The following is a 16622-nucleotide window of genomic DNA, read 5'->3' as shown; positions in this document are numbered from 1 at the left end:
CAATTAGGGTTTGTATACAAACGAATTCGAATTATGAAGTTGATTAGGCTTTCCTTATTATTCGAATTTGTAGTATGCGAAATTTAGGGTTTGTGTTTTTGCAATGTATAATTGATTACGAGGTGTGTTGTTAGGTAGGATAACTCTTGTTAATTCACCAAGAAGGAACAAAAATTGTTCTGTGGAATTCAACCTCCAAGAATTGATGGCAGACGAGTTGCAGGTAGGAGTAAACGAAGCGATGCGAAGCAGATAGAGGAAAGAATGGAGGGAAAATGGGGAAAAATTAGCAGATGATGGGTGTGACACCGGGGAAATGCAGTCAAAGGTAGACCTGGCAATCCTGTCCCGACCCGATTGACCCGACCCGAATAACCCGACCCGTAATCTGAAGTTGACCCGAAATCATTGATCCGAAAATGACCCGAACTCAAACTAACCCGACCCGACCTGAACTCGACCCGAAATGGAGTTGACCCGAACATGACCCGATGACCCGAAGTGACCCGACTCGAATGACCTGACCCGAAATTGACCCGAAACCCGAACTTGACCCGACCCGAAATGACCCGAAACCCGAAGTGACCCGACCCAACTTTAACCCGAATTGATTGACCCGAATCAACCCGACCCGAATTGACCCGAATAATAAGAGAATATGATGAAATGGTTAATTACTTGTTTTAAGGCTTCTTTATTTTCTAAGTAATAGGTCCTCACGATTTTTTTTTTTTTTTAAACGATTTTACTTTATTTTCCAACTATTTTTTTTAAGTGAATTTATTTTGGTGACCCAACACAAACTTGACCCGAATAGACCCGACCCGAGTTGACTCGACCGAAATTGACCCGACTCGAAATTGACCCGAAAATTGATCCTAAATATTGACCCGACCCGAAAAGACTCGACCCGAATTGACCCGACCCGAACTTGACCTGACCCGAACTTGACCCGAAGTGCTGACCTGAATTTGACCCGAAACCCGAGTCGACCCGAACCCGACCCGAACATTTGCTGACCCGAACTTGACCCGACCTGAATTGACACGACCCGAACCCGACCCGAATGACCTGTTTGCCAGGTCTAGTCAAAGGTCGGAATCCGGGAAGTGATGGAAATATATAGAAAAAATTTTAAATCAGGTGTGCTTTGACAAATATATATATATATATATATATATATATATATATATATATATATATATATATATATATATATATATTTTTTTTTTTTTTTTTTTTTTTTTTTTTTTTATGATATGGTGTTTTACAAAATTTGTCTTTTATAAGATGGTTTTTAATGAATTTTCCTTATTTCTAACGTGAAATTAATGTCATAATAATACTTGTAAGTTGGTATGTGTGAAATCTAATCACCTAATCAAATATAGCCTTCTTTAGGAACTAAGGCCGGATGGAGTACTATTTTAAGTTTTCGAGGGTATTTTTTTTTTTTTGGTGGAATAGAGACTGCATGTGAATGTAGTGTAAAATATTGTGCAGAATCGTAAAGCATATTATGAAGTAATTAACGGGAACAAATGGAGTTGTCAAGCATCTTTTGAATTGATTAAAGGGTACATTTTTTTTATTATTGGGAAATGTAAGTTTTTAATTAAACAGCATGTGAATGTAGGGTAAAATATTGTATCATATGTACGAAGTCGTTGAGCATCTTATGATTGAAGTGATGCAGTTGACTAAGCTAAGGCTAGCTCGTTATATAAAGACGATAGTACGGCTCGCATTTCTTACAAACAAAAAAGAATTAACATCATTCTTATTGTAGTTTCATCCTTTTCACTGCTTATTCTGTCTTACCTACAAATGGATGTCGCTTTGGTACTCACTGCTGCTCAGACGTTGTTTGCAACACTGCAGTGTGCAGAAGTGCGAAAGCTATGCTCCATCTATAAGTATGAATCTGAACTTCAAAAGTTGCTCGACACTGTCAAAACCATCAAGACTTTCCTCATAGATGCCGACTCCAAGTGCCAAGAGCTCAGCAACGAAGGTCAAAATTGGGTCGAGAATCTCAAGTATGCTATCTATGATGCGGATGATCTGTTGGATGAATTTAATACCATCGCTCACAAGCCTGGTACTAAAATCTCCAAGAAGGTACGCCGTTTCTTCTCTCCTAAGAATCAACTGTTATTTGCTGTTAATATGTCTCGAGAGATTAAGAAGCTTAGGGTAAAGTTGGATAGCTTAGCTGCAAATCATAGTAACTTTGGGTTTAGTGAGTTGTATAAGCCTGTCAAGAGTAAAAAGGAAACTTGTTCTTATGTGTATGAAAAGAGTATAATTGGGAGAGATGGTGACAAGGAGGCCATTGTGGATTTGTTGTTAAAACATGACTTGGAGATGAATGTTTCTTTTGTGACTATTGTGGGGATTGGCGGGTTAGGGAAAACAACTCTTGCCCAACTTGTGTTTAATGATCTGCGGATTAAAGAGGCATTTCAAGGAAATAGGTACTGGGTTTGTGTGTCTGTAAATTTTGACACAAAATATATCCTAGGTAAGATGCTTGAGGTGAATGAGGAGCTAGGATTTGAGGGCCTGCACAAAAAATTTCGAGAACAGATTGAAGGGAATAAATTTCTCCTTGTTTTAGATGATGTGTGGTCTGAGAATGGTGGAGTATGGGATGAGTTGAGAAACTTCTTGAATTTAGGTGGTAAGGGAAGTAGAATCTTGGTGACCAGCCGCAGCCAAAGGGTGGCAAGAGCTATTGGGAATGGAAATTATCCAATGTATGAGTTAAAAGGTCTCTCTAAAGAGGAATCTTGGGAATTGTTCAAGGAAATTTCTCTTGGATAAAGGGAAGACAAAGTCGTTACTAGTCTAGTTGAGGTCGGTTAAGATATTGTTAGAAAGTGTGCAAATGTGCCTCTCTCCATAAGGGTCATAGCTAGTTTGTTGCGTAATCAATATCAACTTGGCAGTCTTTAAAAAGAATTGATTTGGCTAACATGTATGATGGTGTGGACGGCATTATGCCAACATTGATGTTTAGCTATTATCATCTTGCTCCTAAGCTGAAATGTTGCTTTAGCTTTTGTTCAGTCTTTCCTGAGGACTACCGCATTCAAAAAGAAATGCTAATTAGGCTTTGGATGGCCCAAGGATATCTTGTTGTTCCAAGTTCTGAAACAGAGAACATGGAAGATGTAGGTGAAAGATATTTTTCAGTTTTATTGCATACGTGTTTTTTTCCAAGACGTTGAGCATAATGAATTTGGTGAAGTTGAGTCAGTCAAAATGCATGATCTCATACATGACCTTGCTCGAAAAGTAGCTGGGAAGGAAACTTTGACATCGACTGCTTCTAGTTCACATGAAGTTGAAGGCCGGAAAGTTCGTCATGTGTTTATTGATGATATTAATGATGAACATCTGACTAATTGGTTAAGTTCAAGTAATAGTCCAAGTAAGACACTACATACTTTTTTGAATAATGGGGATAAAATGTATAATATTCCGATGAGTGTTGTGGACGCAATTATTTCCAAGTGTAGCCGTTTGAGGGTATTTTATTTGCCGGATTTTTTTGGGACTAGAAACATATACATACCAGACAAACTAGGTAAATTATTGCACTTGAGGTACCTTGATCTGTCAGGTAATACTTATTTAGAGATGCTTCCTCAATCAATCACCAATCTTTACAATTTGGAAACTTTGAATTTGTGTGGTTGTAGCAGTCTAAAGGAGTTGCCTAAGGACACAAGTAGACTAGTAAATCTTAGGTGTTGGATATATGTGGATGTGAGAGCTTGACTTATATGCCAGCAGGGATGGGTAAATTAACAAATCTGAACAAACTACCGATGTTTATAGTGGTTAGGGATGATGATGAACTGAAGCAAGATAAAAAAGGAAAGCTTATAGACTTGAAAGCACTCATCAATAACCTCAGAGGTACACTCGACGTTATCCTTGGTAAAAAAATAGACAGTACGCAAAATCGGGATTGTGTGGTTGTAAAAGTCGAACTAGCGTCTTTGCAGCTGAAGTGTAGCTTAGAAGCACTTAATGTAGAATATCTGGAGTCAGTGCTGGAGTGCTTATTCTTTAACCATCAATTTAGCGAGTTTGGTATGTGCTTTTATGGTGGTACAAAATTGCCAAGTTTGGCGTCTGGGCTTGTGAGCATCTTCTTGATATATTGTGATGAGTTGCAGTATCTGCCACCATCACTGAGTCAGCTTTGTCATCTCAAAGATATTAAACTTGGGATGTGTAAGAATTTTGAGTACATAGAGGGTGGTGCACCATCTCCATCAATGAAATTCTTCCCGTCTCTTGAGAATTTAGAGCTATTTGAAATGCCAAAATTAAAGGGATGGTGGAGAGATATAAGATGGATGGAGGAAACTGTTTTCATTCCATCATTTCCACGGCTTGGTATGTTGGATGTTCGGTATTGCTAGAGATTGACATACATTCCTCCATGTCCACATGTAGAAGAACTGATTCTTTGGGAAGTCAATGAGGCACTTGAATTGTGTATGAAAGGAGGCGGTGGTGTTGAAAGCAATCCAATCGCTTTGGAGAGGTTGTATATAGATAATTCATGCGTTCCCAATTATGTTTTTAAGGAGTTTGCGGGAAGCATTGTTTTATTGCAGTTGATCAACATAGAAAATTTGGGAACAATTAGGGAGGGGTTTCAAGGCTGTGCCTATTCTGTTGAAAAACTCGATCTTGAAAAGTGCAGGGGATTGGAGAATCTTAGAATGGAGCATCTCACCAACCTAAAATTTCTCAAATTATCAACAATTATTTTAAAAGACATACCCTGGAAATCTCTTTACTCTCTTTCTTCCATTGAAATACTTTTTCGCCTAGAGGATGTAATACTACCAAAGGGGATTCAGTACTTGACATCCCTTCTTTCCCTCATTCTTGATTCTTGCACTAAATTGGAGGACTTAGGGGAATGCGTCACCTCCCTGAAATCTTTGCAATTTCTTCAAATTAAAGACTGCAAAAAACTGAAATCATTGCCAAAAGCAATGCGACAACTCACCTCCCTCACTACACTTAAATTAATAAACCCCAGCTCTGAACTCAGGGATAGATGCCGGAATCCAGACGGGGAAGACTGGCCTAATATATGCCACATCCCAAATCTGGGATACGAACAGTCACCACAAACATACAAAACAAGTGAAGGTAACTTGACATATTTTATCTTCTTATTTATATATTTATTCATCACTGTCTTTTTCAATTCACCCTCTTGAATAATTGTAATCTATATACTTCCTCCGTTTTCTTTTACTTGCAACACACCTTTTGGGCACGCAGTTTTAGGAGATGATTAGTGAGGGTAAACGAGTGATTTTATCAATATAATTTTTACACGAAGATTAGAATAGGGTTAAGTATCATTTGTAAAAATTATAATGAATAATTTATCCGTTTACATTACATAAACCCGACCTCAAAACACGTGCCACAAGGCTGTGTTGCAAGTAAAAAGAAACGGAGGAAGTATATATTTATATGGAAAATGCTATACATAGCCCTTAGGGCTACATATATACGCTTGAAAATCGTAAAAAGTTCGGAAATCATAAATATATACACTAATTACACTGATTTACGCGTGTTTTTGTCATGAATTCCTAATTTTATACAATTTTAAGAACTCAATGGGAAGACATGAGTTCGTAACTTTACACAATTTTCTAGTGCATATTCAATGGTGTATAAGCATTAAATACACTTGAAAATTGTATAAAATTAGAAATTTATGACAAAAAACACGCGTAAATCTGTGTAATTAGTGTTTATATTTTTATAATTTCCTAACTTTACACAATTTTCTAGTGCGTATTCAATGCTTATATGTAGCCTTAAGGGCTATGTATAACATTTTCCTATAATAATTAATAAACTTTTTACTATTATAAATTTGTCGTTTATAGATTTTAGGGGCCTAATTTTTGTCATTAGCACATGCCTCTTAATCACCGGAGACGGCTCTGACTTATGTCTGTTCTGTATAGTCTTCAACAGGACGCACAACCAAGTCTTAAAGCAGTTATAATTTTGTGCTCGGGGCTAATAACAGCTGACATGGGGTAAGTCAATCCTACAGTTATAATATCATAAGACTGTTTATGGTGCATATGATGTGTGACCGTGGAATGTTGAGGTCAGTCATATTTATCAATTGAACTAGGGGTTTCTAAATGGAATTTTAAATTATGGAATGAATCTAGGTTCTTCTAGACCCATTTAACTGGTATTAATTTAACACTTTGGTTAAATTTACCAAATGTACGATCAAGTAATATTTAAGTATAACTTGGTTATGCTTATATGTGATAAATTGTTTTTTTGAAAAGTCATTTACTCCACTATCAAACATCCTGCTACCACTGCTACTTCTGTGTGACTGTATGCATAAACTGGTTTATCTTTGTGAAAGTTTGATGGCTAATATGAAGTAAATTTCCCGCCATCTCGGTTGGTAGCTATAACAGTTTAGGAAAGAGTAATGTCTCTAAAATTTGGAAATTTGGTTTAAATAGCCCCATTGAGATTAGGTCTGTGACTTGCAAGTGTTGGTGGCCAACAATTATTATTTCATGTTTTGGACATTAATTTTCTGCGTCAAATCTTCATAACTTTGTTCTTTATTTGATTACGTTATGTAACTCTTATTGTTATGCAGATTATATTTTCTTTCATGGTCCTTTATTGATATAACATTTACTTTGTGATCAGGTTCAAGATGTGCTGTCATAAGTGACGACAAAAGTCTTCTTTGAGGTAGACATTGGTGGAGAGCCAGCGGGAAGAATTGTTATGGGCTTATTTAGAGATGTTGTCCCAAGACTGCTGCGAACTTCCGTGCCCTGTGCACAAGTAGATTTTATCTGTTATTTTGTCCTGCATCTTGTGATTCCTATCTATCTGCTATGTGTATCTGCTGTAATCTGCTCTAAGATGTAATGTGATGAAGATTACCTTTTCAACTAAGTAAACGAACCTTCTCTGAACTTTTTTCAGGATAATTTGGTGTATTGAAAAAAATTTGAAAGGCATTTTAATCCAATTAAGTCAGTTACAATGTAGTAATGCGGGCTTATGGCACAAGAGGTTGTAGTTCCACTATGTTCAAAAGAAACAGATTGTCGGATAGAAATTCATCCAAAATAAATTTTATAACAAAACAGGAGGAAGACCATTCTTGAACTTCACTCACAGAATATTCTTTTCCTTTCTTAAACAAGACTTAATAATTCTAAACGACTAGAAGTAAGATTGTTCTTCTGATATTTAATCCTTGCTACAAATGAGGGTTATGCTATCTTAATGGTTGACGCCTGATATATATTTTTTATTTCTAGGTGAGAAAGGCTATGGTTACAAGGGGGAGCCACTTTCACCTCATAATTAAAGTTTTCATGATTCAAGGAGGGGACTTCACTGAAAGAGATGTGAGTTGTTAACTTGTTATCCCCATCTTTTTACCTTGGTGGCTTTGTTTTAGGATCAGTAACATTAAGTGACTGAGTTAAAAATCCTGCTTCTTTCAGGGAACTGGAGCAATAAACATCTATGATGCCAAATTTGAAGATGAAAACTTTACATGTAAGTGTAGCACAAAGGGAATAATGAATATATGATACAATTATTCAGTTGATTTGCTTAAAGTGGGTTGAGACGTTAATGTGTTACTTGGTGTGAGATTGCTCCACCCCATTTGTAAATTATGACTTCTGAAAGTTTTGTATCTCTGAATTTGTAATCTGATTTTTTAATCTTTATTTTATATTTTGCAGTGAAACATGTTGGACTTGGTGTGTTGAGCATGGCAAATGCCGGTCCTGGTACCAATGGAACCCAATTCTTCATTTGCACTGTAAAAGTGAGTTGAAAGATCTTATCTCAATTTTGTTACAGTTTATTACAAAGGAACAGATTAAAATCTGGTTAATATATACTTTCATATGTGTAAAATTTATGAACTCACAACTGTAGCTACAATGTCTAGTATCAACTAGCTAGTCGTACTAGGCCATAACATCTTGATGATGCTGATGTTGACTTGCCCTTAGGCTTGAATGTTGTGACTTATAAGCCAATACTTTCTGTGTTCAAATGAGGGATGGAATGAAGGCTTAGAAGCTTGCATTTTTATAGAATTAAATAAATTTGCAGTCTTTTATATCTGCTCCTCCATGCTGAGAAAGTCTTCCATTCTCTCTGGTGAATAAGAGTTTTCCATTTTATTTGTTTAACAAAGGGTAACCTTCCCCTATATTATTCCTGGCTATGATAGTCGAACTTTTGTTTCTTAATGAGGATACTAACTTGAAATGTAGAAGACATGAGAAGAATTTCAAACACCCACTCAAAATCTGAGCTCTTTAAACAAAAATTTCTAGTAGTTTTACAAACTGCAAACATGGCCTTGCTTGAATTTCAGCTCATTTCCCCATTTTTATTTAATGTCTGAGAAATTTTTTTTGTAGAAAGACATTTTAAAATACACGAGGATAAATGCGTGAAAGCAAGAAAATTTTGGATTGGGACTTAAGTAGGATAAGACCATGCTTCCTATGCACAGCCCTTGTGAATTTTCACCCTTAAGGGTCAAAGTGAAAGCATTATCCAGATTTGTGATTCCTTTGCATTACTTTATTGCAGACCCCATGGCTGGACAACTGCCATGTCGTATTTGGACATGTTATTGATGGGATGGTTGTTGTTCGAAAGCTTGAATCCACAGAAGCAAGCAGATCAGATTGTCCTCGCAAGCCATGCAGAATTATCAACTGTGGAGAGCTTCCGCTGGAGGCTTAATGGTTTTATTAAGACCACCACTGAGTGATTGCATCTACTGATATGAGTCTTTTACTTCCAAGGCTTCAATGTTTATTGTTTAGGCGATAGTACTTTTTGGTATGCAGTGGCGGATCCAGGATTTGTTTAATGGGAGTACGAAAAGTTTAATAAAAAAAAATTTACAAAATACAAAGTCATATGTGGAGCGTAATAATTTTTTCTTAACTAAATTATGAGTGAATAAACCATTTAACTATTGTATTAGTATTTGCGTGTACTATACACCTTATCTTCCGACAACGAGGCTTATAATTGAGTAACGAAATATCTTTTTAAAAACAGGTTGTCTAAGCAACCTGTTATGGTAACAATAGATCTCTTTGATCAGAAGTACAAATTGGAAAAATAAAAAATATTACCTAAGAGACCTGTTATTGTAACAACATGTCTCTTTGTTCAAAAGCACTACTGTGGAATATATATCATCTAAGATACCCCTTGAGACCAGTTTTAAAATAGGCGGTCTTTTAGAATTTAGCACTTGTAAAAAAAAGCGCTGATTAGGTTGTTGTGGTGGACTGCTGATAACAGTACCTAAAAGAATGCCTATTAGATACAGGCGGTCTCTTTTTTTTTCGCGGAATGGGGGTACAGTTGTAACTCTATGTACCCCTAGATCCGCCACTGTTGGTATGGAGATATTTGTATTGTACTATCTATGAAGGCTCTCAGAGTTGTAGCAAACAAGAAATGCTTGAATTTTGTAAATAGACCGAAGCTCATTTAATAAAGATTATATACTTCCTCCGTTCTAATAATATGGCAACAATTAGACTTTTGTACTATTCATCAATCATCACTATTGTTTGACCATATAATATAATTTATATGTTAAGCAAAATATAGTCATGTAAATCTTGTTAGATTCGTCAAAACTAGATTCGTCTCGGCGCCGGCAGGTGGGGTCATGGCAAGGGGCTGGGTCGTGGTTGTGGGTGGCGGTCGTGGCAAGGGGCTAATTGGGTTTTTATTTTTTTAATTTTTTTTTATTTTTCAATTTTTAAAGTTTTTTTTTATTTTTTATTTTTTAATGATTAATTAAATTATTTAAAAAGAATCTATCATAGGTTGCCACGTGGCATAAAATAGCCTTAATGACTTACGGAGTTAATGTCGTTAGTCTTTTTGGGCATTTGGTGACATTTTCGTGAAACTCATGGCTATACGGTGCATTTGAAAATTTTAATGGGTATATGATGAATTAAGTGATAACTCAGGGGTATTTCATGAAAAAACCAAAATATTAATGCGTAGCTAATGCCAATATGAACAACTTTAATCCCTACCTTATAAAAAGTGGGAGAATACTCTTATGAATAGTGGATGGACATTTATATCCCTAAAAATGTTCTTTTACATATTTACCCCATTGAATTTAAAAGCCTTAATATTGTCTCTTAAATCACCCAATTAAATTGATTAATTAGTTGTGTTATTTCAATATTCAAAGCATTTTTTAGACTCTCCATATATACATTTACCCCTATTGAATTCAAAAGCCTTAAAATTATCTCTTGAATCACCAAAATTGATTAATTATTTGTGTTTATCTCAATATTCAAAGCATTTTTTAGACTCTCCATTTTTTAAAAAATATATAATTATATGATGACTTGTTTAATTTATGTTACTCATCTTATCAATAAGTACTTAAAAAATTACTATGCAAATATATATAATAAAATACCATGCAAATATGCATGAGACATAAAACCCACCAATAATAATTCTCCTTAAAAGGCTAGCCATCTGCGCGCATCGCGCGCGTAAGAATCCCTAGTACAAGAAAATTAAATCTTATGTTACAACGTATATAAATGATCAGTTCCTAAAACAGAGGATGTGTAATGTGGTACCCTTTGCATGTATTAGATCTTGCCACATCATCTTTCACATGTATTGTATGCCACATCATCCATATAAACATATTTTAATGGCAATAAAAATGTTTATTACAAGGTTTGAACACAAAAGTACAAGACCACTTATTAACGAATTAATGTCTTTACCATCTTTTCTATCTTTTAATAGTGTTTCATCTGTGATTAATATTAAATAATTTGTATTGAGTATCAATATGAGATCATAATTATTATTTCTTTTTTTTTTATATATATATATATATGCATCAGTTTGACCGACACATTTGTCGAGACGCTACTTTGATCATAAATATCTTTAATTGTGTGTTATTAAAAATTATAACAAAATTATATTATGAAACTAGACATTATGACGAATCTAATAGTATATAATATAATAACAATTATTCATTTTTTAGAGGTGAAAAAATTAAGTCAACCATGGTATGTGAATAGTGCAATTGTCAAAGTGATGCATATAAAAAAAAACGAAGGGAGTAGGAAATATTGGTAAAAATAATCCCAATTTTCGCCCATTTGCTGTAATAAATAATCCCAACTTTGGATTATTTTTTAATAATCCCAACTTTGAGGGTCATTTGTTTTTTTTTTCCAACCGGTCACTTAACCTATTATAACAAGTTAAGAGACACGTTTCATGACCTCATTAGTTTAATTTCTTTTTTTAAAAAAGAAAAGAAAAACTAAGGGTTCGTTTGGCATCACTGTGATTTTTTTTTTTTTTTTTTTTGGTTTTTTGTTTTCAAACTTATATGATATAAGTCATATAATAAAACAAAAATCAGTCAAACTTATTAAAAAATGATAATTTTGAAAACTAACAACAGAAAAGTAGAAACACCTTTTTCTTGTTTTCAGTTTTTGGTTTTTGTTTACAACAAAAAGAAAACTGAAAACTGAAAACTGAAAACAATGCCAAATAAGCCTTAAAAAATAAAAAGAACCCAATCCTACAAACACCACCCTTCCCTCGACCACCACCCCTCCAGTAGCTCATTCCCTTTCCAACCACCTGTTTTGCTAACCTCTCTTCCCATTCTATGCTGATCTCACTCCGCACACCCACCAAACTCCTTAGCTTCCCTTTAAACTCAGAAAACCCCATCCCTCGACCACCCGTCATCCTCCGTTTGTTTTTGTTGTTGTTTTTTTTTTCCATGCTTTTGGGTTTCTGGGAGGTGAGGTTTTAAAGGTTGTTTCGGGTTTTGGCAAGTTGGGGAATGGTGGTTTTGAGTTTTGGGATGTGCGGATCGGAAGAGGTGGTTTCGAGGAGGCGGTTTGAGGAGCAGGATGGCTGGGTGTAGCAAAAGGGTGGCAGGGGAGGGGTGCAGGGCAGCTAGGGAGGGGTAATCGTGGGTTAGGATGAATTTTTTAAATAATTTTTTTAGTTTTTCTTTTGATTTTTAAATTTTTTTTTTATATATTTTAACCAATAATGTGGAGGCACATATCTAGGGATGGCAGTGGATCTGGACCCGACCCGGATCCGTGGATCCAGATCCGTTTTTCACGGATATGGGTCCTCAAATTTTGGACCCGATAGATCCGGGTCGGATCTGGATCCTGTTGAAAAAAACGGATCTGGGTCCGGGTCTATCTCCTAGACCCGGACCCAGACCCGGATCCGTTTCATAAATTTAAAAAAAATTCTAATAGTCATAACTTTCGGCCCAACTCATATTAGAAACCAAAGATACAATTTACAAACCCTAACTTTCTCTCTCTAGTTTCCATTCTCCAATTCCCACTACTCTCCAGTCTCCACCCCGTACTCCCTGTCAAATCGGCGGCGAACGAAACGACACGGACTCACCGAGGATCTTCTCCATGTCAAAAATCAGTAGTTGTAGTTCATTTTTGTTTTTGATGTTTCTACTACCCTTGTTCACGTCGCCGACTACGGCGAGCGAAACTCCATCAATTCAGCGATCGAACCTCCATTACTAAGCACCAAGGAGCTTCTCCAAGCGCTGGCCAACCTCCATTTATTAAGTCCCTTCCCTTTCTTCTATGTTATTTTGATATAAATTATACCAAGTAATTCATTTTTTGTTTTTGATTTTTCTATACAAATTTGAAGAAATTCTAGCATAATTATATGTATGTATGCTGCAATTTTATGTTTTTGATTTAATTTGCTTTTATTTTTTTTAACTTTGTGTTGTTGTTTACTTATTGGTCCAAACAATTAGACAAGAAGTCCCACAAAAATTTTAACAGATTCAATGTCTATGTCGATTCAACTAGCCTAATCGAAAAGAACTCAACAATAAGCCTTGCCTGCATATATAATTATATACTAAAGCTATAATAAATTTATTTCATTAAAAATTAAAAGTAAAGGAACAATTTAGGCCAAAACGTATAGAATCTATTTTGGACCCGGATCCGATGGACCCGTCGGATCTGGATCTGGGTCTTCATTTTCCAGACCCGACGGATCCGGGGCGGATCTGGATCCATGTTTAAAAAACGGATCTGGATCCGGGTCCACCTGGACCCGGTCCAGATCCGACCCGTTGCCATCCCTACACATATCCCTTAAAACTTCCCCAAAAAAAAAAAATTACTGCTTTAACCGGTTAATTGAGACCAAAAAGTGCGAATGGTCCCTTAAAGCGATTGAGCGAAAGTTGGAGTTAGGGATGGCAACGGGTCGGATCTGGACCGGGTCTGGATGGACCTGGATCCAGATCCGTTTTTGTATGAAGGATCCAGATCCGACCCGGATCCGTCGGGTCTAGAAACTGAAGACCCGGATCCAGATCCGACGGGTCCAACGGATCCGGGTCCGGATCCGGGTCCAAAACGGGTCCAATATATTTTGCCTTATTTTTTGCAAAAATTTAATATTTGGGTCAAAAGATGCATTTAAAACTTCCGTCGGGGATTATTAAGTTCAACCTAAATTATAATTATACAACTAATCTAAAAACACAAAGTAACCAACTAATACACTTACATTTTGAAATAAAAATTATAAATAACGATAAAAGTTCGATTTTACAAATGAGCTAGTAAATTTGATATGAGGCATCCAAAATTCATCTCTTGAAAGGGCTTTATCAATATTAACATTGTCAACATTTTTAATAAGGAAACAAATAATTATAGATTTTTTTAAAATAGGAAAAATAAAAAAACGGGTAAACGGATCTGGATCCGGGTCTGGGGCCAGACCCGGATCCAGATCTGTTTTTTTCAGCAGGACCCGGATCAGACCCGGATCCGTCGGGTCCAAAATTTGAAGACCCAGATCCGTGAAAAATGGATCTGGATCCACGGATCCAGGCCGGGTCCAGATCCACTGCCATCCCTAGTTGGAGTATAAGATATAAAATATTCTCTGCTTTTTATTATTACTTACAAGTACTTTTTAACTTTTTCGACATCTCTAAAAATCCAGAGGAAAGCTCTAACCACTTGAGCTATCCCTTACTGACATACACTAGTTTTTATGCTTTTAGCTACTCCGTATGAAATAATTAGTACTGTACAATCCTAACCACAATAATAAGCCATATATTTATGTATGGGGGTTGTTATTTGTCGCTCCCATTTTACCGGGTAACGCTCCCCTTTTTTCTTGAAATTCCAATTTTACCCCTAATAATAATAATAATAATATTAATAATAATAATAATTAAACATATTACTAATAATCATATTAATACAACAAAATTACATTAATTATCAAATACTAAATCACAACAATAATCACAAGACATATGTTGATAAACGTACTTAACAATTTAAAAAAAAAAAAAAAAAAAAAAATTGGGACATCCGCCTAAAATTTCCGGATGTCCCTAGGTACATCCGCCTAAAATTTCCGGATGTGCCTAGGTACATCCGCCTGAAATTTCCGGATGTACCATGGAACATCCGGATTTTTTAGGCGGATCCCAACTTCCGCTTGAAATTTCCGGATGTTCCATGGTACATCCGGAAATTTTAGGCGGATGTCCTACTTACCGAAAATAAAAAAAAAAAAAATACTTACAGAATGATCCGACGCATTCTCCGGCGTACGTATGTTCCACTCGCCGTCCATGACCCAAGACCCGTCGGAAAATTTAACGATTTTTGAAAATAGAAATTTTAGGTGGTCGTGGGGACCGATTTGGTTGCAAGGTCGTGGGGACCGATTTTGGGAAGCTCGGGACAACAATGTCGTGAAGTAAGGGTACCGTTTCATGTATGGTGTCCAAATGGGGAACAAGTTCATTTTTATAACCCATATTGCATAAAGGGCATAGTGGTAATTTCAAGAAAAAAAGGAGCGTTACCTGGTAAAATGGGAGCGACAAATAGCAGTTGAGTTATGTATTGATTCAAGTATTCAACCGTCGGGCATCGGTCTCCATAAGTTAAAAATCCTGGCTGTGTCCCTGCCCCTCACGGCGTCACCTGACTTTTAATTAAGCTTTTTCCTTCATTCTTCACCCTAATTTTCCCTCCTTTGATATCCAGTTCACCTTTGTAAGCTGCTCTTCACTTTCACTTTTCCGTTGTTCGCGAACGGTGTCGCCTCGTCTCACTGACGGTTGACCCAGCCGTCTCAATTGCCGGAACCCTGGTGACGGTTTTACAATAGGTTGCAACAGTGCGGCGATTTCGTTTACATTATCAATTCCCATTATTGGTGAGATTGGTTCTTTTATTTTTTCTCCTTTAGCGCTTTATTAGACACTAGACTAGATTACCCTTAATTGATCAAAATGGGGGTAATTTTAGTTAGATTGTTTTTTATTGTTTTGATTATGAAATAGTAGAATTGCTGAATACTTTGATTTGACTGATTAAGGGTGCGTTTTGCTTATTTATTTGAGGTTCACTGAAGCTATTTTGATTGTAAATTGACAATTATATAAATGGATTATCCTGATGTGCACAACATCATAAGCTATTTTGATTGTCTTGTGAAATTGAGTTGAGTTGGTAAAGTGAAAAACGAAGGATAATTAGGGATTAGGGGGTTATAACTTATAAGGGTGAGCTGTACATCAGGGAGGAAAAATCAAGGTGAAATGCTGAAATAGGGAGGGAAAGGCTTAATTAAAAGTCACGTGAGGGGCACGTGGGGTCAACGCCGAAAAACCTTGTTCTACGTAGTCATTTATACAGGGTAACATTTACCCTTTTAATAGGTAGTTTATTACAATATTTTTTTTTATTAGGAACTTTCTAGCAAAATTATTTTTACTATCTGTAGTTTTTTAAAAAAAGTCTTTAGAAGAATTAAGTATACTCAAGAGTCAAGACTCAATGCAACTATTTTTATTTATAAAAATATTCATTTTTTTTAACCAAATACAGTTATTTCTAACGTTACATTAATGTCATAATAATAATACTTGGTAAGTTGGTATATGTGAAATTTAATCATTATTTTTTACCATCTCAAAAATAACCTAATTAAATGTAACCTTCTTTTAGGAATTCGAAGAGTATATTTCAAGGGTAATTTGGTAGAATAAAGGGACCGTTTTTATTTTTTAATCAATTGCATGTGAATGTGGAGTAAAATATGGAGTCGTTAAGCCTCTTATTAAGTGATTAAAGGTAACAAATAAAGTTAAGCATCTTTTGAAGTGATAAAAGGTACGGAGTACATTTTTTAATTTTATTGGGAAATAAAAAGAACATTTTTAATCAAACTGCATGTGAATGTAGGGTAAAATAATGTATCATTTGTACGAAGTCGTTGAGCATCTTATGAAGTGATGCAATTGACTAAGCTAAGGCTCACTCGTTATATAAAGACGATATTACAGCTCGCATTTCTCACAAACCAAAAAGAATTAACATCATACAACTAATTATAGTTTCATCTTTTCACTGCTTATTCTGTCTTACTTACAA

The 16622-nt window shown here is 35.7% G+C and overlaps 1 protein-coding gene across 1 annotated transcript; it reads left to right on the top strand.

Moving 5' to 3' along the window:
• The first annotated feature begins 1827 nt into the window (after positions 1-1827).
• On the top strand, positions 1828-7343 carry LOC145607314 (disease resistance protein RGA2-like). Its single transcript, XM_081663012.1, has 3 exons — positions 1828-5184; positions 6024-6098; positions 6748-7343. The coding sequence occupies exon 1, from the start codon at positions 1828-1830 to the stop codon at positions 2824-2826; it is 999 nt and encodes a 332-aa protein (XP_081519138.1). The 3' UTR covers positions 2827-5184; positions 6024-6098; positions 6748-7343.
• The last annotated feature ends 9279 nt before the right edge of the window (positions 7344-16622 follow it).

The sequence above is a fragment of the Chenopodium album genome, chromosome 23, assembly GCF_948465745.1.
Source record: "Chenopodium album chromosome 23, dcCheAlbu1.1, whole genome shotgun sequence".
NCBI classification, from domain to species: domain Eukaryota; kingdom Viridiplantae; phylum Streptophyta; class Magnoliopsida; order Caryophyllales; family Amaranthaceae; genus Chenopodium; species Chenopodium album.
Note: the sequence above shows the minus strand (reverse complement) of the source record. Positions and strands in the feature narration are given on the sequence as shown.